General features: G+C 46.2%; 1 protein-coding gene across 1 annotated transcript in view; it reads right to left on the bottom strand.

The window, feature by feature from the left end:
- The window catches only part of LOC139396841 (multiple epidermal growth factor-like domains protein 8), a 28065-nt gene extending 6505 nt beyond the window's left edge, over window positions 1–21560 (bottom strand). Inside the window, exons 1-37 of the mRNA XM_071143757.1 lie at window positions 21524–21560; window positions 19924–20175; window positions 19591–19754; window positions 19095–19304; window positions 18580–18760; window positions 18053–18141; window positions 17066–17279; window positions 13453–13636; window positions 12856–13001; window positions 12609–12719; window positions 12377–12528; window positions 11812–11913; window positions 11520–11667; window positions 10707–10870; window positions 9538–9741; window positions 9197–9400; window positions 8815–9060; window positions 8582–8700; window positions 8348–8479; window positions 7951–8148; window positions 7473–7712; window positions 7120–7304; window positions 6776–6989; window positions 6317–6560; window positions 6065–6197; window positions 5724–5974; window positions 5388–5498; window positions 5182–5300; window positions 4768–5005; window positions 4432–4600; window positions 3987–4150; window positions 3703–3838; window positions 3072–3303; window positions 2764–2890; window positions 2461–2677; window positions 2121–2335; window positions 1812–2007 (exon numbers count right to left, since the gene is read on the bottom strand). Of these exons, the coding sequence (XP_070999858.1) occupies window positions 1812–2007; window positions 2121–2335; window positions 2461–2677; window positions 2764–2890; window positions 3072–3303; window positions 3703–3838; window positions 3987–4150; window positions 4432–4600; window positions 4768–5005; window positions 5182–5300; window positions 5388–5498; window positions 5724–5974; window positions 6065–6197; window positions 6317–6560; window positions 6776–6989; window positions 7120–7304; window positions 7473–7712; window positions 7951–8148; window positions 8348–8479; window positions 8582–8700; window positions 8815–9060; window positions 9197–9400; window positions 9538–9741; window positions 10707–10870; window positions 11520–11667; window positions 11812–11913; window positions 12377–12528; window positions 12609–12719; window positions 12856–13001; window positions 13453–13636; window positions 17066–17279; window positions 18053–18141; window positions 18580–18760; window positions 19095–19304; window positions 19591–19754; window positions 19924–20175; window positions 21524–21527 (6415 nt within the window). The 5' untranslated portion in view covers window positions 21528–21560. The remainder of the gene's footprint in view (window positions 1–1811; window positions 2008–2120; window positions 2336–2460; window positions 2678–2763; window positions 2891–3071; window positions 3304–3702; window positions 3839–3986; window positions 4151–4431; window positions 4601–4767; window positions 5006–5181; window positions 5301–5387; window positions 5499–5723; window positions 5975–6064; window positions 6198–6316; window positions 6561–6775; window positions 6990–7119; window positions 7305–7472; window positions 7713–7950; window positions 8149–8347; window positions 8480–8581; window positions 8701–8814; window positions 9061–9196; window positions 9401–9537; window positions 9742–10706; window positions 10871–11519; window positions 11668–11811; window positions 11914–12376; window positions 12529–12608; window positions 12720–12855; window positions 13002–13452; window positions 13637–17065; window positions 17280–18052; window positions 18142–18579; window positions 18761–19094; window positions 19305–19590; window positions 19755–19923; window positions 20176–21523) is intronic.
- Between the last annotated feature and the right edge of the window lie 4884 nt (window positions 21561–26444).

Raw genomic sequence — 26444 nt, 5'->3', positions numbered from 1 at the left:
ATAAAGTTACATTCTATAACGCTCTTATATTTCATTCATTCATTTTATATAAACTCAGTAAAAAAAAGAAACGTCCTCTCACTGTCAATTGCGTTTATTTATAACCAACTTAACATGAGTAAATATTTGTATGAACATAACACGATTCAACAACTGAGACATAAACTGAACAAGTTCCACAGACATGTGACTAACAAATTGAATAATGTGTCCCTGAACAAAGGGGGGGGGGGTCAAAATCAAAAGTATCAGTCAGTATCTGGTGTGGTCACCAACTGCATTAAGTACTGCAGTGCATCGCCTCCTCATGGACTGCACCAGATTTGCCAGTTCTTGCTGTGAGGTGTTACCCCACTCTTCCACCAAGGCACCTGCAAGTTCCTGGACATTTCTGGGGGGGAACGGCCCTAGCCCTCACTCTCCGATCCAACAGGTCCAAGACGTGCTCAACGGGATTGAGATCCAGGCTCTTCGCTGGCCATGGCAGAAGACAAAACGAACAGTATGGCTGGTGGCATTGTCATGCTGGAGGGTCATATCAGGACAAGACTGCAGGAAGGGTATCACATGAGGGAGGAGGATGTCTTCCCTGTAACGCACAGCGTTGAGATTGCCTGCAATGACAACAAGCTCAGTCCGATGATGCTGTGACACACCGCCCCATACCATGACGGACCCTCCACCTCCAAATCGATCCCGCTCCAGAGTACAGGCCTCGGTGTAATGCTGATTCCTTTGACAATAAACGTGAATCCGACCATCACCCCTGGTGAGACAAACCCGCAACTCGTCAGTGAAGAGCACTTTTTTACAGTCCTGTCTAGACCAGTGACGGTGGGTTTGTGCCCATAGGCGACATTGTTGCCGGTGATGTCTGGTGAGGACCTGCCTTACAACAGGCATACAAGCCCTCAGCCCAGATTCTCTCAGCTTATTGCTGACAGTCTGAGCACTGATAGAGGGATTGTGCTTTCCTGGTGTAACTTGGGCAGTTGTTGTTGCCATCCTGTACCTGTCCCGAGGGTGTGATGTTCGGATGTACCGATCCTGTGCAGGTGTTGTTACACGTGGTCTGCCACTGCGAGGACAATCGGCTGTCCATCCTGTCTCCCTGTAGCACCGTCTTAGGCGTCTCACAGCACAGACATAGCAATTTATTGCCCTGGCCACATCTGCAGTCCTCATGCCTCATTGCAGCATGCCTAAATCACATTCACGCAGATGAGCAGGGACTCTGGGCATCTTTCTTTTGGTGTTTTTCAGAGTCAGTAGAAAGGCCTCTTTAGCGTCCTAAGTTTTCATAACTGTGACCTTAATTGCCTACTGTCTGTACGCTGTTAGTGTCTTAACGACTGTTCCACAGGTGCATGTTCATTAATTGTTTATGGTTCATTGAACAAGCATGGGAAACAGTGTTTAAACCCTTTACAATTTTACGAATTATCTTTGAAAGACAGGGTCCTGAAAAAGGGACTTTCTTTTTTTGTTGAGTTTACACACACACCTGCTCAAAAGTTTGGGTTCACTTAGAAATGTCCTTGTTTTTGAAAGAAAAGCAACATTTTTATCCATTAAAATAACATAAAATTGATCAGAAAGACAGTGTAGACATTGTTAATGTTGTAAATGACTATTGTAGCTGGAAACAGCTGATTTTTAATGGCATATCTACATAGGTGTACAGAGGCCAATTATGAGCAACCATCACTCCTGTGTTCCAATGGCACGTTGTTTTAGCTAATCCAAGTTTATAATTTTAAAGGGCTCAGGAGTGGATATTCTAAAGGTCTATTCAATTCTGTTCCCCTCACCGTTGAGGCCTCCCTGCTGGCAGCGTCCAGCCCCGTTGCCCCCCCGGGCAGCACACCAGCCACACTGGGGACAGGCGATGCACTGAGAGCACTGGGTAAGCTGAGCGCACTGGGGGGAGCAAGAGTCCCCACCAGACAGCAGACGACCACACTGACCCGCCTCACAGCGCAGAGGCACGAAGGACGGACTCACACACTGGAGGAGAGGGGGAAAGAAGGGCTGAAATATAATCTCATTCATTTGTTTTTGAAGCTACAATGCAGAAATACATTCAGGAAGAAAATAGACACCCACAGTCTCCGTCTTACCTGCTGCAGTGCCATGCTCCACACACAGTGCTGCCAGCCCCCGTCTGAGCCCCGGGAGCCCAGGCAGAGGTTGCAGGTGCTGAGGTGGTGGCAGGGGGGCGGGCAGGGCAGAGGAGGGGAGGACTCCACCTGCATGGGGGACACGTTGAGCAGGGCGTAGCTGAAGCACGTCCAGTCGTAGGTGGGGTTCACACTCAGGATGCGCCTGGTCTCGCCTGGAGGAACCGCAACACCAGATGTAAGAGAGTGGTTCTCAGTTATTCCAGCCACGACTTAGTCTTGTGGTCTACCCATAGACTCCTGTCCCTAGCAATAGAAGGTGAATGGAGGTGTCTCTCACCGGTGCGTTTGAACTGGCGTGTCCACATGCACTTCCCTGAGGCGGTGCACTTGGGGCAGTCGGAGGCCTCACAGCTGGTCTCAGTACAGTTGCTGGACAGGAAGATCTCTCTCTGGTTGATCCTGCAGTCGTGCTCTGAGGTGCAGCTGACTGTACTGCTGATGCATGCTCCCTCTGGACAGTTGGTGCACCACTTACACTGCAGAGCAGACTGGGACTGACAGAGAGGGGGGGTTAGTGTGAGTGTGTATGTGTGTGTACGGTCTGAGCTAGTGTTTGTGTGCGTTTGCATGTGTGTATTACCTGTGAGGGGCTAGAGAAGGTCCTGGGGTGGCGTGCCAGACACTCACTGCAGGTCTTCAGTCTGCGACACTGGTCTGGTAGACGAGGGGTGGGGGAGCAGGGAGACTGACCAATGGAACAGCCCAGTCTGAGAGAGAGGGACAAAACACCATAAAGAGGGAGAGATGGGAAAGTTTGTCACTAATTCTGAGATAGGGAAAGAATAAACATGATTACACAAAGTGACAACCCCAAGAAACACCTCCAAAATAAAAGACACAGTCAACAACTTGGAAACATCTTCATTCCCATGATAACCATAGCTGTACCTCTCAGCAGTATCAGAGGCGGCGCAGGTGCCCCTGCACCAGACACAACTGCCTGTGGTGGTGTTGCAGGCCTCGGGCGTGGGCAGCAAGGCACAGGGGTCAGAGGGAAGGGTCAGGGTGAGAAGACGCCCCAGGGTGACCCCGTTGAACCCCCCAGAGAGGAACAGCCGCCCACCCCAGCCCGCCATGGCCAGAGACACTGAACGGTTAACCGGCTCGCCCACCGCCGAGTCTGAGAGAGAGGAAGGGAGAAACGTTAGGATAATATCCACATCCTCATCAAACTGAGCATACAGTGGGGCAAAAAAGTATTTAGTCAGCCACCAATTGTGCAAGTTCTCCCACTTAAAAAGATGAGAGAGACCTGTAATTTTCATCATAGGTACACTTCAACTATGACAGACAAAATTAGGAAAAAAATCCAGAAAATCACATTGTAGGATTTTTTATGAATTTATTTGCAAATTATGGTGGAAAATAAGTATTTGGTACCTATGATGAAAATTACAGGCCTCTCTCATCTTTTTAAGTGGGAGAACTTGCACAATTGGTGGCTGACTAAATACTTTTTTTGCCCCACTTTATATGCAGTGTTTTGGCTAGCCACATGTAGTGTCAGTCACACAGTTACCTGGCTGTATCCAGGTGTTACAGTTGATCTGGTACAGATACACCGTGTTGCTGTAGTCCTCCACTCCTGTTCTCCCTCCCACAATCACCATGGTGTCTTTTATCAGGGCTGCAGCGTGGAAGAAACGGGACAGGGGCTGGGGAGAGAGAGGGAGAAAAAAAGACAGTGTTAATTTAAGAAAATTTTTATTGATATAATGACAATGTCATCAATTAAGGCCAGCCTGGGAACATGTAAAAGCTGTTTAAATACCGGCTAGCTAGTTAAGCCGTGGTTGTACCTACCTTATTCCCCTGTGAGGGGACCAGTAGGGACCAGGTGAGGTTGGCATAGTAGAGACTGTAGAGCTCTCCTGAGGGCTCTACTGTCTCCACGTGGAAGCGGTAGCCTCCGAACACGTACACGGCGTCCGTCTGCTCGTGGTACACAGCCGAGTGGCCATACAGACCTGGAGAGAGGGTAGGACACACAGGAGTCAGTCAAGAGACAACACGGGAGGGTTAAGGGTTAATCAACAGACTGGTAAATTATTCAACATCATAAGGGACAGCAGTTTACAGTTCATGGTGTCAGAAATAACTCTTTGCTCCAACCATAATGGATGCACCTCAATCTTTATATTCTATGCCTACTTAGTGGGAGAGGTTCCACGAAAGCTGAGTAGGGACTTTCCAGATTGGCAGGTTCTAAGTGAGTTAATGAGTGCAGGTGGACATTGGTTCTTCTGACCTGTAGGAGGTGTGCCGGTGTGGGGGGCGACAGTCCAGTTGCCAGAGTGGATGTTGAACTCCAGCAGGTGATGGTTGAAGCCGTTCTCTGGAGAGTAACCTCCGATGAGCAGCATCGAGTCCCGACGCACCGTTAGAGTATGACCTGCCACCGGTGGCAGCACTGAGCTCTGTGGGGGAAGAGGACACAGACTAATTGGTTACATAGAAGTCTATAGTAAATTGAATCGTGGGGTGTAGGCTGACAGTTAACTACCAATATTTTATGTTTAGTGTTTTTTTGTTCATATATATACCCAATTAAGGCAAGATGGTGGATTGCTAAAACCAAACAAACCTTGTGCTGTCGCCACACCAGACTGCTGAGGTTGAGGCTCCACGTATCCACGGCGACACCCTTCTGCGTGACACCGCCCACCACCAGCATGAGGTTGTGAGTAGCTCCTTGGCCGCCGGAGAGAGGCTCGTGACTGGCCAGAAGGGCAGAGGCGTGGTGGTACCGGGGGCTGGGGGTGGAGCCTTCCTCCACTGAGCTGGTCAGCATCTGAGTCCAGCGCCGCTCCAACACAGAGTACCTGAACCCACCAATCAACACAGAGAGGGAAGAGAGACAGAGAAAATAACTGATATGAGTTACTGGTCATTTCAAACAATTACAACAACAAAAAATTGCTGTCTCATAAAAGGCATCTTTAAATGAACACCAATAAAAACACAGCCATTAAAAAGTTAGGGTTAGGGTTACACACACCTGTAGACGTTTCCCAGGATGCCCTCTGAGAGAGAAAGGCCTCCATACATCCAGAGGTTCCCCTGGGGTCCAGACACTAGAGAATGGCCCATCCGGTGGAGGAACCTGTGGGCCTGGTTCTGTGAAGGGAGGGGGGAGTTTAACACTGTGACACTCTGTGGTGGGAGTGTTTGTATATGTGTGTGTGTGTGTGTCCTGGTTCTTACCGCTGTGAGCTGTGTGTCCAGTAGGGTTTCCCAAACTAGGCTGCTGGAGTCCAGAGGGGTGGAGCAGTCAGAGCCGCCCCAACCGTCTGCACACACACACACTCCCAGAGACTAAAACAGAGACAGACACAGAGACAGACACAGAGACAGACAGACAGACGGACACAGAGACAGACACAGAGACAGACAGACACAGAGACAGACAGAGGGTTAACATTAGAGACACACAAGAGACTGTAATATATAGGAACAGGATAAACAAAGAGGAAAACATCAAAACAACAATGAGCATTCACACTGTCTGCTGTAACAGTGCTACTGTTCAGTCCCTCTTACCAAGTTACAGGAGCCTCTGCCCTCTGCTAGCCCACAGCCCTCGGGACAGAGGGGCCTGTCGCAGTACGGTCCCCCATACCCCTGAGTACACTGGCACAGCCCCCCGCTGCACTGCGCCCCTCCCTGGCATACAGGTGACCCATCCTCCCCCGCCTCAGAACCCTGGCGACAGCGCCGCACCCAGAAGGAGGCGTTGAAACCCTGAGGGCGGTCGGACGAGACGTTGGCCTCAAAGTACACAGAAATCACACCTGGGAGAGAAAAACAAAGGGATCAGAGAGGGAATCTTTCAATAAAAAATTACTAGAAGCTTTAATAAACAAACAAATCGCTAAGGTTACCTGAAGTGGCCTCCACAGTGATTGGCTGAGTCCGGGTCGTCCCACAGAATGCGCCAATCAGGTTGTGGTCCGAGTGCACCACCCCGTTGCTCAAGAAACGAGGCAGGCCGTCAAACACGTAAACGTAGGAGCTCTGTGTGTGAGAGACAGAAAATACATATCAGGCCATGGGAATGCTGGTGGCTCTGTTCACTACAGCACAATAAACATCAGTCTGTGTTGTAGGAGATAGTGTGTGTGGTTAGTACTCACAGTGCACTGTGTGTAGGAGTCTGGGTGCAGGGTGAGAGCCACAGGAGGGCACAGCTCGCCAGACACACAGGGGACCAGGTTCTCAGAGACAGACAGGACCCACAGACAGTGGGAGAGTCCCCCCTTCCCGCCGACGCCCCCTCGCCACCCCAGGGAGGACGAGATGGGGAGTTCAGAGAGGGGTGACTGGTGGGACAGGATCACAGAGCGCCCCTGACACTGACGGAAACAGGTGCCATTATTCCTGAGGAAGAGAGAGTTGTATAAGTGATATGCATTAAGTGAGAGAAATTCAAACATTCAAATGTATAGTGAAGCAGGTTCTTAATTACAGAGCACATAGCAACTAGTTGCTGATGCACAGTACACATACTGTTCTATAAAACAGATCCTTTACAGACTGCCTATTTGTAATGCTGCAAAACCAATTTCCTCACTGGGGGTAATAAATCCATCCACCTGGGGTCTCCGTAGTATCCAGGCAAGCACGATTCACAGTGTGGTCCCTGGGTGTGGTGTGTGCAGTAGCATTGGCCTGTCTGATTGTGGCAGTAGCCCAGGAGGGGGCCTCCATGGCCGTTACACTGGCAGGGCACACAGCCCCCGCCCCCGGCCAGCGCAGAACCAAAACTCCCTGGTCGACAGTGCTCACACTGGAGACCCATTGTCCAATCTGAGGAGAAGGGAGAACAGAGAGCACATTAACTAATTAGAGAAAATGATGACTTGTGAAATTAATAAAATATGTTGTTTTTCCCCTTTTTTGGACGGATGAATTGGGTTGATATTTATGTCTGTCTCACCCTGGCAGTGGTCACAGATGCCTGGGGCAGTGATACAGGTGCTGTGGAAGTTACAGCCACAGTCCACGTCACACTCCACCCCGCTCAGCACCAGTGTGGCTGGGTCAGATGTCCAGCCCAGGGAACACTCACACTCGAACCGCGGGCTGCCGCTGCACTGGCCCTCACGACACTCATTATAACAACTGGAGCAGAAAGAGAGAGGTCGGCTTTAGGAGAATGGAGTTATCCAGAGAACGAGATATTATAAAAGCTAGTGGACAGAAAAAGGGCTTGTCATGATAGGGAGGATGAGAGGGAGAGAAAAAGAAAGAGCGACAGGGAGTGAAATGGGGAGAGAGAGAGAGGCTCACGTCTGGTTGCAGTGCAGGGTGCCGTCCCCGGTGTAGCCCCTCTCACAGTGGCACTCAAAGGAGGTGGGGGTGTTGACACAGGTGGCGAAGGGGTGGCAGCTGTGGAGGCCCAGCCTGCATTCCTCCACATCAGGACAGCTGGGGTAGGACCAGACTGGGTCCCTCTCCCCCTCCTCCATGTGCTCCAGCTCCATCTCCATCTCCATGGGCCGCGGGGGGGCCAAGGTCTGGGGCTCAGGACTAGAGGGGGAGGAGGAATAACAAGGTTCAGCATTACATCCTAATGCAGAGAGGTGGTCTGGTATTGACATGGTAACTTCACAGGCAGGTCCAGTGTACGTAGGCATTAGTTACACTGGACCTGCTCAGATAATGATTTTTTCCATCACCACAGCCTGTTTTGTGGGCTTGTCCTCAGCTGAAGTCAAACCTGGGTAAGTAAGCATTTTGAAGTGTGGTAGTTTGGGGGTCATCATACCTGGTAGCCCGTACTTCATCCACAGCCACACTGCAGTTATACACAGAGGCGTCGTCCATCCCTCCCCAGTCTCCTCGTAGACACCTGCCGATGGTGGGGTTGTTGTAGTCTCCACACCAGCCGCACTGAAACGTCTGGAGACAGTCTGTACAGGTGACCAGAGCTGAGCACTGCTTACACTGGGGCACTGAGTGAACACTGGAGTGGGGGATAGAAGGATGGAGGAAGGGATGGAGATAGGTTGAGGGAAGAAGGGAGACAGAAAAGGTTATTGCACGCTGTTGGTACATAATAGATTCCAAATAGGAAAGAGAAATAAGATTAAACTTCAATTTTAAACTGTTCCTAGTTTCATTGTTGACTACATGAGTTCAGCTCATTGGTTCTAATGGTTTACCTGTCATACCAGTCCCTGCACTCTCCGTAGGGATACTTGGTGAGGTAGGCAGCGAAGTAGAAGCAGGCCTGGGCTGACTCACACCACGCACACTGACTGGAGTTAGACAGACACTCTCCACACGTCCTCCTCCTGTTACAGAGGGGGGGAAGGGGGAGATAGAGCGAGTTGCATACTGTAGGAGTAATTGCCTAAAGCAATTATATTACGATGAGCCTGACAGTGGGTACTCACTGGTTGCAGACTTTAGGGCACCCCCCTGGGTCGCGAATGGATCCATCCAGTTTCCCCCGTCGGCTGCATTGGTAATCACCCTTCTTGCTGGCGTTGATCTGCCACTCACAGTAGTGGTCCTGTCGGCCAAAGATCATAAAAGTCAAAGGTCTATAAGATCTATAAGGGGAGTATAAAAAATATTAAATGTTTTATGAAGCTAATGGCAGTGAGGTGTTCTGTATGTTAAATACCTGAGTGCAGGCGGAGCAGTCCCTGTACTCCTCACAGAGGGTGCATTGTGGAGGGGCCAGCAGCAGGTGGCATTCCCCTCCCCCCTGGTCCTCTGGGCAGGGCTCCAGGGCAGGTAGGGCACGGAACAGACAGCGGCCCAGAGACGGGCACCAGCCACAGGACTGGTCTGACAGACACGCCAAGCAAGACTGGTACCCCGAGCAAGAGCCAGAACGGTACGGCTCCAAGAACAGGAAGGAAATCTCCTACAGAGAGAAAGGAGGGATAGAGAGACAGTGGGAGAAACAAACATCTTCAATATTGATGTTAAGGGTATTGAGCCTCAGTATTACTGTGAAAACCTTTTGTTTATAAAATGTGTAATTGTCAGCTCGTACTCACACTTCCGCCGGGCAGAGCGGTTCTGTTCCAGGTCAGGGCCATCTCACTGGTCTGTCCAGAGCCTGAGTTGTTGAGGTATCCCTCGGCCTGGACCAGGTAGCGGTTCCCCCGGGTCAGGTTGGGAAACAGACGACCCATGTCAGGACGGGACAGCAGCTTCGTCTCCTTCTCCTGGTGAGCTGCCCAGTGACCTACCACCTCCTTCTGAGGGGAGGAGGAAGAGTGAGAAAGTTCAGTAAAAAAATGACAGGCTGGACTACTCGTATCCACTCTACTCGTATCTCTCAAAAAATGTGTAATGTAAGCGCCCACCTCCCGCTCCCTCACTCTCTCCCTCTCACCAGTTGCAGGGAGTTGGGTCCAGCAGCCATGCGGGCCTCAAAGTGTAGCCTCTGTATCCGGGCCCACATGGAAACTGTCTCAGTGGGAGGGGGTGCAGGTGGAGGGGCACCCCACAGAGGGTGGATGAAGCCCCGGAACTGCAAGGTGACGTCCATCTCTGTGGTGGGGCTGAGGATGATGGAGGTGCTGCGCAGGATGGACACCTGAAGGAGTGGAGGTTCAAGGGGGATTGGAGGGAGGTGTTACAACTGACATTAAGAGTGGCATGTCTTACAGCAAGGTACAACATGTCAGAAGTCAGCAGCATTACATTCAGTCAGATAAGAGTTTGGGAAGCCCACAGTATCTTAAGCAGGGTGGGAGGAGGGAAAGTACTTAGAGGGGCTTTAGAGACGCAGTAAAGCTAGAAGTAGAGGTAACACCAGGGGTGAAAGGTGGTACAGTGTCCCGGCAAAAGAAAGTGGGGGTACGCCTTACCGGTAAAACACGGGCCTATCATAATAATTAAAACAAAACGTCAAGAAAAATAATGGTGTAGTAGTCTACAGTTATCATTACCGCATGTCAAAGGCATGAAACATTTCCGAATGAACTTGGGGAATAAATGGGTGGTATTAGCCTACACAAAATGTGATGTGGTTCAACGAGAACACTGACATTTTGCCAAGGCAGAGTTGAATGGCCGACACCGGGACGCGAGGAGAGCTGTGGACACAAATTCTTACACTTTTTGGTGTTTTGTATAAAAGATGTCGCTTTCCATTCACCAGTATTTGGAGGCTGGAAATATGTTGAGATTGGATGCATATTCCCGGGTAGCCTAGTAAAGGAAGTGATCTTTTGAAGTGATTTATTTGACCATCAGATGAAAACATCATGACTGGTTGTGTTTGTGAGGGAATGGAACTCATGAGCCACACAGGACCACATTACTTGGCGGAAGGGTTGTTACGATACCGGTATCGTGATACTCAGAGATATCGTGGCAAGGAAACAAAACATGAAGCAGACCAAATGTTCTGAATCCCGTTCTGTTCCAAGCTATAAATACACAATATACATACAGTAGGTTTTTTAAAGGACCAAAGAGTTTTTGCCATGGAAAATCAGTTATCGTAGTATTGCGATGTTGGTATTGTGACAACCCTACTAGGCGGGGCCTCTGTACCTTGTCAGGCTGGGAGTCATTGCGGGGGTGCTGGAAGGTGAGCAGGTGCAGTCCCGGGACATAGTTCTCAGTGCGACAGGAAAGGAGTGAGGTGAGGAAACGGGTACGCTCCCCCCACCAGCCGTACGCCCCTGAGATCTGGTCCACACGGCAAGCACTTTGATCTGCAATACCGAGAGGGAGAGCTCATTAAACAACACACACAGTACCAGACCTTAATCTTACAATACATTTTATTTAACTAGGCAAGTCAGAACAAATTCTTATTTACAATGACGGCCTACCCTACCAGAAGGCAAAAGGCCTCCTGCGGGGACGGGGGCTGGGATAATTAAAAAAAAAATGTTTTTTTAAATATAGGACAAATCACACATGACAAGAGAGACACCACAACACTACATAAAGAGAGCATGGCACAACATGGTAGAATCACAAAACATGGTACAAACATTATTGGGCACAGACAGCAGCACAATGGGCAAGAAGGTAGAGACAGCAATACATCACGCGACGCAGCCACAACTCTAAGTAAGAACATCCATGATGGATTCTTTGAATGAAGAGATGGAAATAAAATGCAGTGAACTGAAAAGAGGAGCGACCCAGGGATGTGTGTGCTTTGGGGACCTTAACAGAATGTGACTGGCAGAATGGGTGTTGTATGTGGAGGATGAGGGCTGCAATAGGTATCTCAGATAGGGGGGAGCACTAAAACAGCATTGTTGTTGCTCATGTGGTCCCTCATGTCTTTTATCTCGAATGCATTTTAGCTATTGATATTTGTATTTCCCCTCCTCCCTCTGTGCATCTCACCTGACACAGGTAGGCAGGACTCGTTCTGGACACACCAGCCGAAGTCACCGGGGGCACGGGGCAGGGAACCTGGAGCCCCACTGAACACCAGGCAGGACTGGCAGTCAGACAGAAAGCGGGCCAGGCCCAGGCACCCTGTGCTGCCACACTGGAGAGAGACAGTTAAACATTGTTTTTATCCATGGTCAAGTTAGATTGTTAGAAGGTGGATGGGGAGGACAGATGGATGAGGTTTGGGTTGAAGATCGAGAAAAAGGGATGGAAAAAGCAGGGTGTTGGATAGGTGTGTTACCGGGTTGGTGGGTTGGTACTCCCGACAGCGGCCCTCACACCAGCTGCATTCTGGGTTCTTCAGACACATGCTCTCGTCTGGTGCCTCGGCACACACAGCATCCTGACACACACAGAAACACAGTCAAACAAATACACACGCACACCACAGCAGGGCTCTCCAACCATTTTCCTGAAGAGCTACCGGTCCTGTAGGTTTTCGCTCCAACCCTAATCTCGGGCACCTGATACTAATAATGAACTGGTTGATAAGATGAATCAGGTTAGTTACAACTGGGGTTGGAGTGAAAACCTACAGGAGGGTAGCTCTCCAGGAACAGGGTTGAGAGGCCTGCACCACACTATACTATGAACTACCCAAAAATTGTGCACAAGAAATACAATGTTTACAAGTCCTGCTTTCAACACCCAAAACACAGTATCACTGAAAAACATTATGCTTCAGGAGATGAGAGCATGCAGTTTCCACCATCTACTTCTCCCCCTTTCAATATGCCCCTGTCCACCATGCAATAATATTCCTTAATAAACTCTCCATCCCTCCCCCTCCTTACTTCTTGACTCACCCGGTCTCCTGGGTCGCTGCTCACAAACAGCGGAACTTTGTATGCCACCAGGTCTCCACGGGCAATACCACTGTAACCCCCGGCAACCAGCAGCACCCTGCCCTCCATCACAGCAGCTACATGGGAGTACCGCCCTCTCACAGACTCTCCTCCTGAAGGGAAAGAGAGATGATGCAACATAAAGCAACATGAATATGAGTGAGTGAGAATGTGTATGTGTGTAGGGACTCACTGTGTTGGAGGCTCGACCCAGCTGACACCCACTGGTGACACCCTAGGTGGTAGAAGAAGATTTCCTCATCATAACACTTCTCCTCCTGGTAGTGGATGTGCACATTCCCCCCTGAGAGAGAGGGGGGAGAAAGAGAGGGAATAGGGAGAATAAGAGCGATATTAGACGGTAAAAAGGGCTGGACAGCAAACAATTGTCCCTATCCTATATTCTCTGTGATGACCATCGCCACCACAAGTCCCCTCACCATAGACCACCATGTAGTTGCCGATGATGGTGGCTGAGTGGAAGGCTCTCTCCCTGGGGCCTGTGGCTGGGAAACGGGAACGGAACGAGGTCCAAAACCTCCGGTCCACATGGAATACATCCGTGGAGTTCACACGTACACTGAACCTGAGGGGGATAGAGAGGCAGGAAGGATGCAGATGATTTGAGACAACAGAAACACTCCAACATTAACACAGACACCTGCTGAGACATAGATAATAAACAGTGCTGGGAATCACATGGAAGCCAAGAACCTAGCGAGAACCTGTTATTTTTTACCTTTATTTAACTAGGCAAGTCAGATAAGAACACATTCTTATTTTCATTGACGGCCTAGGAACAGTGGGTTAACTGCCTTGTTCAGGGGCAGAACGACAGATTTTTACCTTGTCAGCTCGGGTATTCGATCTTGCAACCTTTCGGTTACTAGTTCAACGCTCTAACCACTAGGCTACCTGTCGCCCCTTGCATTACCAAATAGCACAAAACACACGACACAATGTGTACTCTCAGTGTGTACTTTGATAATAAAACACATTACCATGCAAGACAGTCCCACAATCCCATCCAACTGTACCTGGCGGTGGTAGGCCTGTGGCCCCCGTAAACTAGCAGTGCCCGGGACGGGGGGTGAAACACCATGGAGTGGCCTGCTGTGGCGGGAGGCTTCCCCCCGGTGGGCTGCACCGCTTCCCACACCCCAGACTCCCGCAGATCAAACCGATACAAAGATGATGAGAACATATCCTCTTCTGTACGACCTGCAGAGGGGAGAGGAGAGAAAGATTACAAGAGTACTTATTCACAACAGACAGGTGCAATCTTAGAATAGATAGAGTGAAGTAATGAGACAGTAACACTTGTTGGGGAATAATCAGTATTAGTTGGTAACATAGGTAAGATGTTTTATATTCATCATATGTTTGTAAGTTACTTCTCATCAGAATGTTATTTTTGTATAATACTGTGGCGGGGTTGCAGTATCTGTTCTATGTCAAGACTAAGTTGTTTGGGCCGGAGAGAGGGGAGAGGTCAAGCGTATATCTCTTGGCTCCACAATGTCTGTGTGCCAGTCAGTGTGTCTCTGTGATCTTGTCAAGATAGGATGGATTTGATATATGGCTGTTGATATGGAGGATTTGTTTATGGTTCTGAATTTGAGAAAATAACATAGTTTAGGAGACAAAGCTGAACGATAAATTATGCCTATGCTGTCTGGATATGTGTGTCTTTGCTATAAAGGATCTCAGTAACAATGTGTGAGGGACTCTCAGAGAATTCATTGATAGACACTGAATTGATCTGAGAGTCACAGGGTTGTGATAGAGCTCATATAATTAAAGATGGACTTTGTGATAACTAACTCTGACTTGTGTGTGGTTTGCTCTCATGATTTGGTAAATAGAGGAAATTTCCACGACACACTGTTGTTGTTTTGGCACTGTACTCCAGCACTTTGGATTCCAAATGATATAATGGACTGTGAGGTTAAAGTACACACTGTCAGCTTTAATTTGAGGGTGTTTTCATTCATATTGGGTGAACTGTTTAGAAAGAACAGAACTTGTTGTACATAATTCCCTTATACAGTGGGGAGAACAAGTATTTGATACTGCCAATTTTGCAGGATTTCCTACTTACAAAGCATGTACAGGTCTGTAATTTTTTATCATAGGTACACTTCAACTGTGAGAGACGGAATCTAAAACAAAAATCCAGAAAATCTACAAGTCCTCACCTGGTAGCTTCAATAAATAGTACCCACAAAACACCCGTCTCAACGTCAACAGTGAAGTGGCGACTCCGGGATGCTGATCTTCTAGACAGAGTTCCCCTGTCCAGTGTCTGTGTTCATTTGCCCATCTTAATGTTTTATTTTTACTTGCCAGTCTGAGATATAGCTTTTTCTATGCAACTTTCCCTAGAAGGCTAGCATCCCGGAGTCGCCTCTTCACTGTTGACTTTGAGACTGGTGTTTTGCAGGTACTATTTAATGAAGCTGCCAGTTGAGGACTTGTGAGGAGTCTGTTTCTCAAACTAGATATTCTAATGTACTTGTCCAGTTGTGCACCGGGGCCTCCCACTCCTCTTTCTATTCTGGATAGAGCCAGTTTGCGCTGTTCTGTGAAGGGAGTAGTACACAGCGTTGTACGAGATCTTCAGTTTCTTGGCATTTTCTCACATGGAATAGCCTTCATTTCTCAGAGAAAGAATAGACTGACAAGTTTCAGAAGAAAGTTCCTTGTTTCTGCCCATTTTGAGCCTGTAATCGAACCCACACATGCTGATGCTTCAGATACTCAACTAGTCTAAAGAAGGCCAGTTTTTTTGCTTCTTTAATCAGAACAGCAGTTTTCAACTGTGCTAACATAATTGCAAAAGGGTTTTCTAATGATCAATTAGCCTTTTAAAATGATAAACTTGGATTAGCTAACACAATGTGCCATTAGAACACAGGAGTGATGGTTGCTGATAATGGGCCTCTGTACGCTTATGTAGATATTCCATAAAAAATCAGCCGTTTCCAGCTACAATAGTCATTTACAACATTAACAAGGTCTACACTGTATTTCTGATCAATTTGATGTTATTTTAATGGACACAAAATGTGCTTTTCTTTCAAAAACAAGGACATTTCTAAGTGACCCCAAACTTTTGAATGGTAGTGTAAGTATTCAGACCCTTTCCTCAGTACTTTGAAGCACATTTGGCAATGATTACAGCCTCGAGTATTCTTGGGTATGACGCTACAACCTTGCCACACGTGTATTCTGAGAGTTTCTCCCATTCTTCTCTGCAGATCCTCTCAAGCTCTGTCAGGTTGGACGGGGAGCCATTTTCAGGTCTATCCAGAGTTGTTCGATCAGGTTCAAGTCCGGGCTCTGGCTGGGCCACTCAAGGACACTCTGAAGCCACTCCTGCGTTGTCTTGGCTGTATGCTTAGGGTTGTTGTCCTGCTGGAAGGTGAACCTCTTCCACAGTCTGAGGTCCTGAGGGCTCTGGAGCAGGTTTTCATCAAGGATCTCTTTGTACTTTGCTCTGATAATCTTTCCCTCGATCCTAACTAGTCTCCCAGTCTCTACCACTGAAAAACATCCCCACAGCATTGTGCTACCACCACGCTTCACCATTGAGATGGTGCCAGGTTTCTTTCAGACGTGACGCTTGGCATTCAGACCAGAGAATCTTGTTTCTCATGGTCTGAGAGTCTTTAGATGCCTTTTGGCAAACTCCAAGCGGGCTGTCATGTGCCTTTTTACTGAAGAGTGGCTTCCGTCTGGCCACTCTACCATAAAGGCCTGATTGGTGGAGTGCTGCAGAGATGGTTGTCCTTCTGGAAGGTTCTCCAATCTCCACAGGGGAACTCTGGAGCTCTGTCAGAGTGACCATCGGGTTCTTGGTCACCTCCCTGACCAAGGCCCTTCTCCCCCAATTGTCTAGTTTGGTCTTGGTGGTTCCAAACTTCTTCCATTTCAGAATGATGGTGAATGATGGTGATGATGGTGTTCTTGGGGACCTTCAATGCTGCAGAATTTTTTTGGCACCCTTCCCCAGATCTGTGCCTTGACACAATCCTGTCCCGGAGCTCTACCAACAATTATTTTTTTCTTTGACATGCACTGTCAACTGTGGGACCTTTTATAGACAGGTGTGTGCCTTTACAAATCATTATGGGGTATTGTGTATAGGTTGACAAGGAACATTTTTTATTTAATACATTTTAGACTAAGGCTGTAACGTAACAAAATGTGGAAAAATGCTTTCCGAATGCACTGTATATTATCCCTGTGATTACAATGAAGAGAAAGACGTGGCACTCTGTTCTGGACCACCTGCAGCTTAACTAGGTCTTTCTTTGCAGCACTTGACCACATGACTGGAGAATAATCAAAAGAAGGCTAAATTAGAGCCTGCAGGACTTGGTTTTTGGAATCTGAAATCAAACAGTACAGCGTAAGAGTGAGAAAGTTAGACGCACAAATATCATACCCCCAAGACATCTTAGCATCTTACCATTACAATAACAGGGGAGGTTAGCATTTATGCCTCTAACTTTGTCACATATCATTATTCACGACTCATTCAGGATTATCCGCAATCATGGTAGCATCCACATTATAGGATAAGTGTTTATAAACATATTCTGCAAGAAGTTAGGTGACAGCATTGTATTTCAATAAGTTATTTACCTCCAAATATGTAGAGATAGTTGTCCACTACAGATGCTGCATGGTTGGCCACCCTCGGTGCCCCGGGCGAATGGGATTGGCCGAGCTGCTGCCAGTCCTCCTCGATTGGGCGGTACATCCAGACGTCGCTGGCTAAAGCGCCGCTCATGAACTCTCCTCCGAAGATCACCATGTTCCCCTTCCACTCTACTGCCGTGTGGGAGTGACGAGCCGCCTGACAGAGGGAGGGGGGAAAGAAAGAAGGGCGAGAGGAAGTCCTTTTAGGGATTACTGTGTAATTAACAGGGCCAAAGCTAGAGTGGTGTTTGTGAGACAAGGCGTAACCCGAAGGGGCCTGGGGCCAGGTCTTTTATACAAAAACGTCTGTAGAGTCCGAATGGTTTGAGCTACAAACAATTAAAAGCTGAGTCACATGAACATGCTCATGTAACATGCTTTGCTCTATGACGCTCACAAGCTACACAAGAGTCGTTAAAACAGAAGGGGTTCTTCTACATAGAAGATCATAGTGAATCCCAGGACATAGTGTCTATAATACTGTAATAAGCTAACATAGTTGCTGTCAAACTCCAACAGTTGTCACTGACTAGTTAGATATTAATTTGCCAATAAGCAAACAATTTCTGTACTTACAGCATTCATATACATACTTTTTTTATCAGGTCAGCTTTGGCAGACTTTTTTTTTTTTTAAATCAATATTTGTCAATGCAACTCACGAATGCAACTGTTTATATGAAATTGTTTTGTGTTCTACTTGTAGCCCTGGTTGTCTTGAAAATAAAATGGTAAAACACTTTGTGAGGCTAAATAGAAGGGCTGGACATGTAGTTAAATGAAAGTCAGATAAATGAAAATCTGATTTTTGCAAGGATCTTGAATAAAATAATCAAAGCATAAGATAAACACAGGAAATAATAACTAAAAGAGTACATTCTTTGATATATTTTATTAAGATTACATTTCTGGCATGCGGGCAGGCACTTACTGGGGAGTGTCCATAAGATCTGTTCTCCCATTGGTTCAAGCTGAAGTTGTATTTAACCAGGTCCCCCAAAGCTCGGTTCAGGTCAAACCCTGAAATATCAAAACAGCACCAACCATACAGAAGTAGTTAACCGATTACATCATGACATACACTGAAAGCCATAATGATTACTACGCAGAGCCAGTTGTCCAACAGCAATAAGGTCAAGGTCTTCTGTGAAGCCGTGTGCTCGCCTCATCTAAACTGGGTTAATGTTAACCAAGCCCAACAATACTCCTGATTGGGTCGATACCGGGTCTAGTTAGACAATGAATCAGCACATAAAGTGAAAACAAATCAATCCTAACATCCAGACGAGCAACACCCTCCTAACTAACAACCCTAACATCCTACACACCAACACTTGAATTCGAATAGTATACCGTATTGGTATCCCTTTGCATGTAAAACATTTTTTTTTATGTACAATGGGATCCACTATATAAAAAATAAATAAACAAACAGTTGTTCAGTGTTCTATCCCTCACCTCCAAACAGGTACATGGCTCCAGTGGAGGACAGGTAGACCCCAGCAGAGCCGGTCCGGGCGGGCATGTAAGGGTCGCCCCCACTCACCTGCCACCACTGCCCCACCCCACTGTCATCACGGAGACCCAGCTGACAGCTCTGGCCCAGGAAGTCCGAGCTGCATAGACAACGCTCTCCTCTCTAAGAGAAAGAAGGAGAAAGAGAGAGGAGAACGTTTGAGAGAAATCAGCAATCAACAATATCTAAAGGAAAGGAGGGTCATTCAACCCCTATTTATGTTCCTGCTGTGCTGGTTTCCCCTTCTGTGTTTGAACTCAAATGTATAACCTGCTTAATAATTAACTCCTTAGGTAGCCTTGTACATAGGTTCCCTCAGCTAGCTGTCTTCAGCATCTCAGTTGGCTGTCCACTTTCCATCCTCACCCCAACCTTTGTTTTATTGCACTGTAATAAATCAGCATCTCTAAAGACTGCACAGTTTCCAATGTGGATAATAAAGTCTCCCTCTTCTTACCTTGTCACAGGTGCCGTGCAGGATGCAGGCCTGGGGACATAGAGGGGTGCTGCAGTCGGCTCCTCCCCAGCCCAGGTGGCACTGGCACAGGGACGAGGCCGTGTCACAGCGCCCGTGACCTCCGCAGGCCCCAGGGCACACAGAGAACAAGTAGGTGGCATTGAAGCCCAGGAGGTTGTAGTTTGCATCGCTGAAGAGGTGGAGCAGCATCTGGAGGGAGGAGAGAAGACAGAAAGGATGTGAAGGGGCAATCAACAACTTGACTACATTTTTTCCATGATATTGTAATCCATCCAGCCCGTCAAGTCAGAAACGTCCAGCTGTCACTCAATTGTGTGATGAATTCAAATTGAGGCCATGGAAACCCGTCAATAAATCTATCCATTTAATGCTGGTATGAAAGGTTTCCCCACCCAAATCCCCAGCAGTCTGAGGTTGATATCTGACATCTCAGAACATGTCTAGTTCCGCCTTCCATAGATAATGATACGGTTACCTTGCCAGACTTGGCTTCTATGGGCTGCGGCAGGGTGTTGCCACTCAGACTGGCCAGTAGGGGGCTCTGGTAGGAGTCTCCATCGTAGACAAACAGGTAATCGTAGGTGCATTCTGTCTCCATGAAGGTGAAGTTCAGGACGATACGGTAATTGCTGCTGGGGGCTTGAGGAGAATACAGGAAAGAAACATCAGTCAGATATAATTTAGAGTTTACTTAATTTGCCCTAGACAGGATTTTCCTTGGCATATCTTGAGATCTATGTATTCACATTAAAATGACAACCAACACACTCATCACGGCACTCAGTTCTGCCACCACTGTCTCACTCACCTTTGATGAGCCACTCGCAGTTCCCGTTTACAGAGTAGTTCCCTGGCCCGTCTGTGACGTACCCTGGGGGGCCCCTGAGCACCTGTCTGTGGCCCTTACAGTCTCCTGCCCAACACCCAGGGGCTACAGCCACCAGCAGCAACCCCAGCAGGGGGACATGGAGGAGGGAGGCCATCCTCTCCCCCACCTGGAATAGGTGGAGGAGGTGAAGAAGATGGGGTTGTCCGATTACCTCGCTCACAAGCCGGGAACCTAGAAACGGTTCAAACAAACAATGCAACTTCAATGAGATGGATTACATATGCTAAAAGTATTTTACAAAGAGGTTACATTTCAACATAGGATGAAAGATGCTCTAGTTTTGCCTATATGTCACAGAGTAAAACATCTAAAACTCTGCAAGATAGCCTTTTGGCAATAACTTGCAATCAAACATCAGCCAAATACATATTGAAGTCACATACAGAAGTAACCAAACAGGCAAAAAAATGTTTTGTGCTGGCAGGTAGACAAGAGATTCTTTAATTTATGTCCATGGCATGGTGTCAACTTAAGGAATGTGCTTTTCATATGAGACTAACGTTAGTGTTATTACTTTTCCAATTATTTCTGTCTCTGGGAAAGGTAAATTAATGATTCACGTTTTGTAAAGTGGCAACGTGTACCCCGCACATTGTAGAATATTCGGCTTGTCAATATGACAAAATCTCATTAATTTGAATTACAGACATATACAAATAGTTACTTACACTTGCCAACACATTAAGACGTTTTCTAGATATATATTTCATAGCTAATCATCATCACAGTTATGTCTATGGGTGCTGCTCTGTTTCTAGCTTACTAATTAGCAAAAATCTCAATTGAATCACGTTTAGCAAATATTTTTTTTATTAAATGCCATGGAACGGTGAGCGAGCAGCTAGCTAACGTTACTAGTAGCTAGCCACTATCAAACAATGCTTACTATCCGCAGACAAACGATAACTAGCTAGCTAACGTTAACTGTTATTGCTATGGCTAGCTAACGTAATGTCATTAGTTGGCTAACGTTAACATAATAGCTAAATACAAACTTTGCACGTTGTTAGTTGCTAGTTAGTTATAACCAGCTAGCAAGCGAGTATTGAACGTTAGTTAGCGTAGCGGATTTGCTGTTATCTTGAACGCGATACCAGTCACCACAGTAGCAGAGGACCGTTCGCTTAGCCTTCCCATTCATTTGTCTAACTAACCAGATCCCACATCTCCGTCCCCATGATATTTTACATTGTCAGATAGTTATGAGCGACACACTGCATAACTGAATGTGAGATAGCTAACGTTAGCTAGCAGTACCAAAGAGGATCGTCGGACTCCAGCACTGGACTCCAGTACTCGATGTCCGGAATCACAGGACACAGACCACCCTCCGCAGGGGCTCGCGCTTACTGGATGGCTGCTAGCTAGTTAGCGACCAAGCTAACTTTACTCCAGATGCAAAAGCGCAGTCGTTGGCCATTTATTCAATGATGGTTAGCTAAATCATAATAATAATTAAGTACATCTGTCGCAGCTTCAGACATATCCTCATTCTTTTTGCCATAAACGATCCTCTTACGCATAAGCACACTAGCCAGCGTGAAATGTTACTTTCTTATTGCCTGACCTCATGAAATGTTTATTGTTTTTGTATATGACAGCCTCCCACACAAAAGGCTCCTCCTCTTCTTCTTTTTTTTAAGGGTTTATGGCAGACTACATATATTGGTGTATTACCGCCATCTACTGTACAGGGCATTGAAACAAAACATATTCCATTGCGGGAAGGGGGGGGGGGGGGGGGGGGGTGCGGCGAGGGGACCGACAACATACAAAATACAAAGAAAAAATAAATAAATCATCCCACTCCTTCAGTCACAGATTCCCTGTCTGTATGCACCGTGCAGTTGATAACCAATGCAATAAACAATACAAAGTCCACCTTCTTAACATGCAACATGTTGACAAGGAATATTATCTGGTGTCTCTACTCCTACTACCATTAGTTCTTCAACTTCACTCCTTTCTTCCACTCTTCTCACCGACTCCGGATAGGAGACATGCTGGACAGCCCTTATTCTTGACACCTCCGTCTCCTTCACCCTAACAGGACACTTCAGAAATTCAGTTGTATGTTCACCAACACAATTGCAGAATTTAGGCTCAGCTAGCATATGATACCGCTCATATCTACATACACTTGACACATGACTAAATAATTTGCATTTATTACACTGCATGGGTTTGGGCATGAAGGCTCTCACAGGGAATCTCATAAAACCCAAATACACGTGAGAAGGGAGAGACTTCATCAGAAAACAGTAGAACGGATGGAGTAGAACGCATCCACCATGCAAGTCAAAAAGTGTGCACCAACCACTTCATCCAATTCTTCCCATATACTCTTGGCTTTTACTTCGAGCACCACCCCATGTGTTGATACCATTCCATTGACTCCATTCCAGCTATTTTTATGAGCTGTCCTCCCTTCAGCAGCCACCACTGATAGATATATAAAAAACTAAATATACCCACTTCCCGTTACTCTCATCTACGCCACCTCATCCAATGCATCCACAATTTTCTTCTTCTTCTTATGTTTTTAAATGGCGATTGGGAATCACAAGGTGCATTACAGATACAAATTGAACTGGAGTGTAAATCCATTACACTTTGTAAAACAAAAGGGAAAAAACAAAACAAAACATGCTTCTGACTAACCCTTCCCTCATTAAAACCCATTACCCCATTCCACTACTTTGACCCTATCTGCTCCTACATCATGCCAACGGCCTGTGAGGACAGGACACCACAATTAAACACACCCTGTAACTCTACTGAAGTCAAATCTCGTAAACCCAAGTACTTCTCTGCAGCCATGAACAATAAGAACCTAACCTTGTTGAAGCATATATCACTCATTGGCCAATCCCTCTGTGCTGGCACAGATCTACTACTCACAGGGATCCTCTCAGGATTCCTCACCATTGACCCATCCTCCTCTACTTTCTTCATTGCCTCAACAACGACACCTTCTGCACTACTCTGACCCTGGCCACCGCAACCTCAAAAAGGCTCCTCGTCATCTCAACATCACAACAATTGTAAACCTCAGCATTGCCTTCCAGTGGCGATGTATGGTAGAGAAACTCACCTTAGAAAGTATGAATATTGACAACTAGAAACTGTGTAACACAAAGTGTATTAGTTTGATTAGTGTATTAGTCTGATTTCTAATCAGATGTAGTGTCCATCAGTTAAACATTTATTACCATAGCTATAGCTGCTGTGCATCACCCGACGAGTGCATTATTTGAAGAGTGCAGTGGTTGTGAATCTGGACTATGTAGACTTCAAAACACTCAATCCATTTATTCATCATTATTTTACAAAATCAGTATCAGTATATACAACTTATTCCAACATAGATTACTGGTTAAACAAACATTGAATTGTGTCTGAACATCCCCCAGAGCAAAAGCTTGACTGATTCAACTGTTCTATCGTTTCAAAAAAATAATTCAACATTAAAAAACTAAGTCTAGTTTCCCATAGTATGTTTATTATTTTATAATAAATGAATAACATAAATACAATCAATTTGATTGAGAGCAAAACACTTTGGCATTCACTCAAACCTAAGACAATGAAAAGTAGGAAATCATCATAATGCATGATTTCATATAATCTAATTGTCACTTCAATGTTTCTACGAAACATTACATCAAGTCATTATAGTATCATACAACACTGTCATGACAATATGCAATCATGTGCCTTACTAGATTGTTTTTAAACATTAGATAAACAAATAAAGCATCACATAGAATAGGCTTATACAAAGACTAAGACAGTTTGGCATAGACTAATTAGTAAATTAAAGGTACTGTACCCGAACTACCTGCACTGACTCTATCTTGCACTGACCCTACACACACTCCCTAGACCAGTGCATCCCAAACTTTTTATAGTCCCGTACCCCATCAAACATTCAACCTCCAGCTGCGTACCCCCTCTAGCACCAGGGTCAGTGCACTCTCAAATGTTGTTTTTTGCAATCATTGTAAGCCCGCCACACACACTATATGATACATTTATTAAACATAAGAATGAGCTTGAGTTTTTGTCACAACCCGGCTCATGGGAATTGACAAATAGCACTTATAGGACCAGGGCACAAATAATAATATAATAATAATCAATAATTTTGCTCTTTATTTAACCATCTTACATATAAAACCTAATTTTGTTAATTGAAAATGGTGAATAACTCACCACCCGTTAATGAGAAGGGTATGTTTGAAAGGATGCACATCACTCTGCAATGTTGAGTTGTATCGGAGAGAAATTCAGTCTTAAATCATTTTCTACACAGTCTGTGCTTGTATTTAGTTTTCATGCTAGTGTGGCCGAGAATCCACTCTCACATAGGTACATGGTTGCAAAGAGCATCTGTGTCTTAACAGCACGATTTGCCAAGGCAGGATAGTCTGAGCGCAGCCCAATCCAGAAATCTGGCAGTGGCTTCTGATAAAATACAATTTTCACAGAACTGCTTGTTGCAATTTTGATGAGACTCTTGTTCAGATATCAGTAAGTGGACTGGAGGCAGAGCATGAAAGGGATAATGAATCCAGTTGTTTGTGTCATCCGTTTCAGGAAAGTACCTGCGTAATTGCGCACCCAACTCACTCAGGGACTAAGCTATATCACATTTGACATTTGCAAACAAAAAAATCATACAATGATTGAAAGACCTGTGTGTTGTCCTTGTTAATGCAGACAGAGAAGAGCTCCAACTTCTTAATCATAGCCTCAATTTTGTCCCGCACACTGAACATAGTTGTGGAGAGTCCCTGTAAACCTAGATTCAGATCATTCAGGCGAGAAAAAACATCACCCAGATAGGCCAGTCGTGTGAGAAACTCGTCATCATGCAAGCGGTCAGACAAGAGAAAATTATGGTCAGTAAAGAAAACTTTAAGCTCGTCTCTCAATTAAAAAAAACGTGTCAATACTTTGCCCCTTGATAACCAGCGCACTTCTGTATGTTGTAAAAGCGTTACATGGTCACTGCCCATATCATTGCACAGTGTAGAAAACACACAAGAGTTCAGGGCCCTTGCTTTAATAAAGTTAAAAATTTTCACTGTAGTGTCCAAAACGTCTTTCAAGCTGTCAGACATTTCCTTGGCAGCAAGAGCCTCTCAGTGGATGCTGCAGTGTACCCAAGTGGCGCTGGGAGCAACTGCTTGCACGCTCGCTACCACTCCACTATGTCTCCCTGTCATGGTTTTTGCGCCATCAGTACAGATACCAACACATCTTGACCACCAAAGTCCATTTGATGTCACAAAGCTGTTCAGTATTTCAAAAATATCCTCTCCTGTTGTCCTGGTTTCCAGTGGTTTGCAGAAGACGATGTCTTCCTTAATTGGATCCCCATAAATGTAACGGACATATACCAGGAGCTGTGCCAGGCTCGCCATGTCTGTTTACTAATCCAGCTGTAACGCATAGAATTCACTGGCTTGTATGCGAAGCAGTAATTGTTTCAAAATATCTCCTGCCATTTCACTGATGCGTCGTGAAACAATGTTGTTTGATGAAGTCATTGTCTGTATTGTTTTTTTGGCCTTTTCCCCCAGCATTGTCCCAGCCATATTTTATTTTTTAACCTTTATTTAACTAGGCAAGTCAATTAAGAACAAATTATTATTTTCAAAGACGGCCTTGGAACAGTGGTGGGTTAACTGCCTGTTCAGGGGCAGAACGGCAGACTTGTACCATGTCAGCTCGGGGATTTGAACTTGCAACCTTTCGGTCCAACGCTCTAACCACTAGGCTACCCTGCCGCGTCAGCAGGAAGAATTAAGTCCTCCAAAACAGGATGGGGCTTGCCTGCCCTAGCCACTCGGTAGCTCACCATATAAAACGCTGCTAGCCCCTTCTTATTAAGGGTATCTGTTGCTTTTATACATGTATTACTACTTGAAAGTAGTCTTAATTCTCACTCAAAAAACTTGTGACATATTTTTCAAATTGGCATGTTTTGTTTTAGTGTCTGCACAAGAGTGAAGGTTTCATCGAGTTGTGAGGTAGTACTTTTGCACATCAAAAGTACTGGCTGAGGGAAGGTACTACACCTAATATAAGTGAACCTGTTAGTGTTTAAATACTGGAGAGTTGAGACCAAATCACGGACGCTGGACAGAGTGGATTTCAGTTGTAGCAAAAGACAGTTTTAATGAGTCAGAGATATCTTGTCCCGCAGTTTTACGTGCACAGACCTAGTTCACATAACTCGGCAAGGAGCCAGGTGAAAAAGAGGCCTTATACTACGGTTACATTCATTTTTATACATAGAATAAAGTAGGTGGAGTCTTGTCGTTTCGGTCTTCTTGACTGGTCGGAGGGTTGGAGGCGGGCCTTGCTCTAGCCAGAGCGGGCCCCATTGGTGCACAGCAAAAGTCCTTTGCTCTTGGGACCGGCCAGTAGAG

The sequence above is a fragment of the Oncorhynchus clarkii genome, unplaced genomic scaffold (genome assembly GCF_045791955.1).
Source record: "Oncorhynchus clarkii lewisi isolate Uvic-CL-2024 unplaced genomic scaffold, UVic_Ocla_1.0 unplaced_contig_333_pilon_pilon, whole genome shotgun sequence".
NCBI lineage: Eukaryota > Metazoa > Chordata > Actinopteri > Salmoniformes > Salmonidae > Oncorhynchus > Oncorhynchus clarkii.
This window is presented reverse-complemented; position numbering and strand designations above follow the sequence as displayed.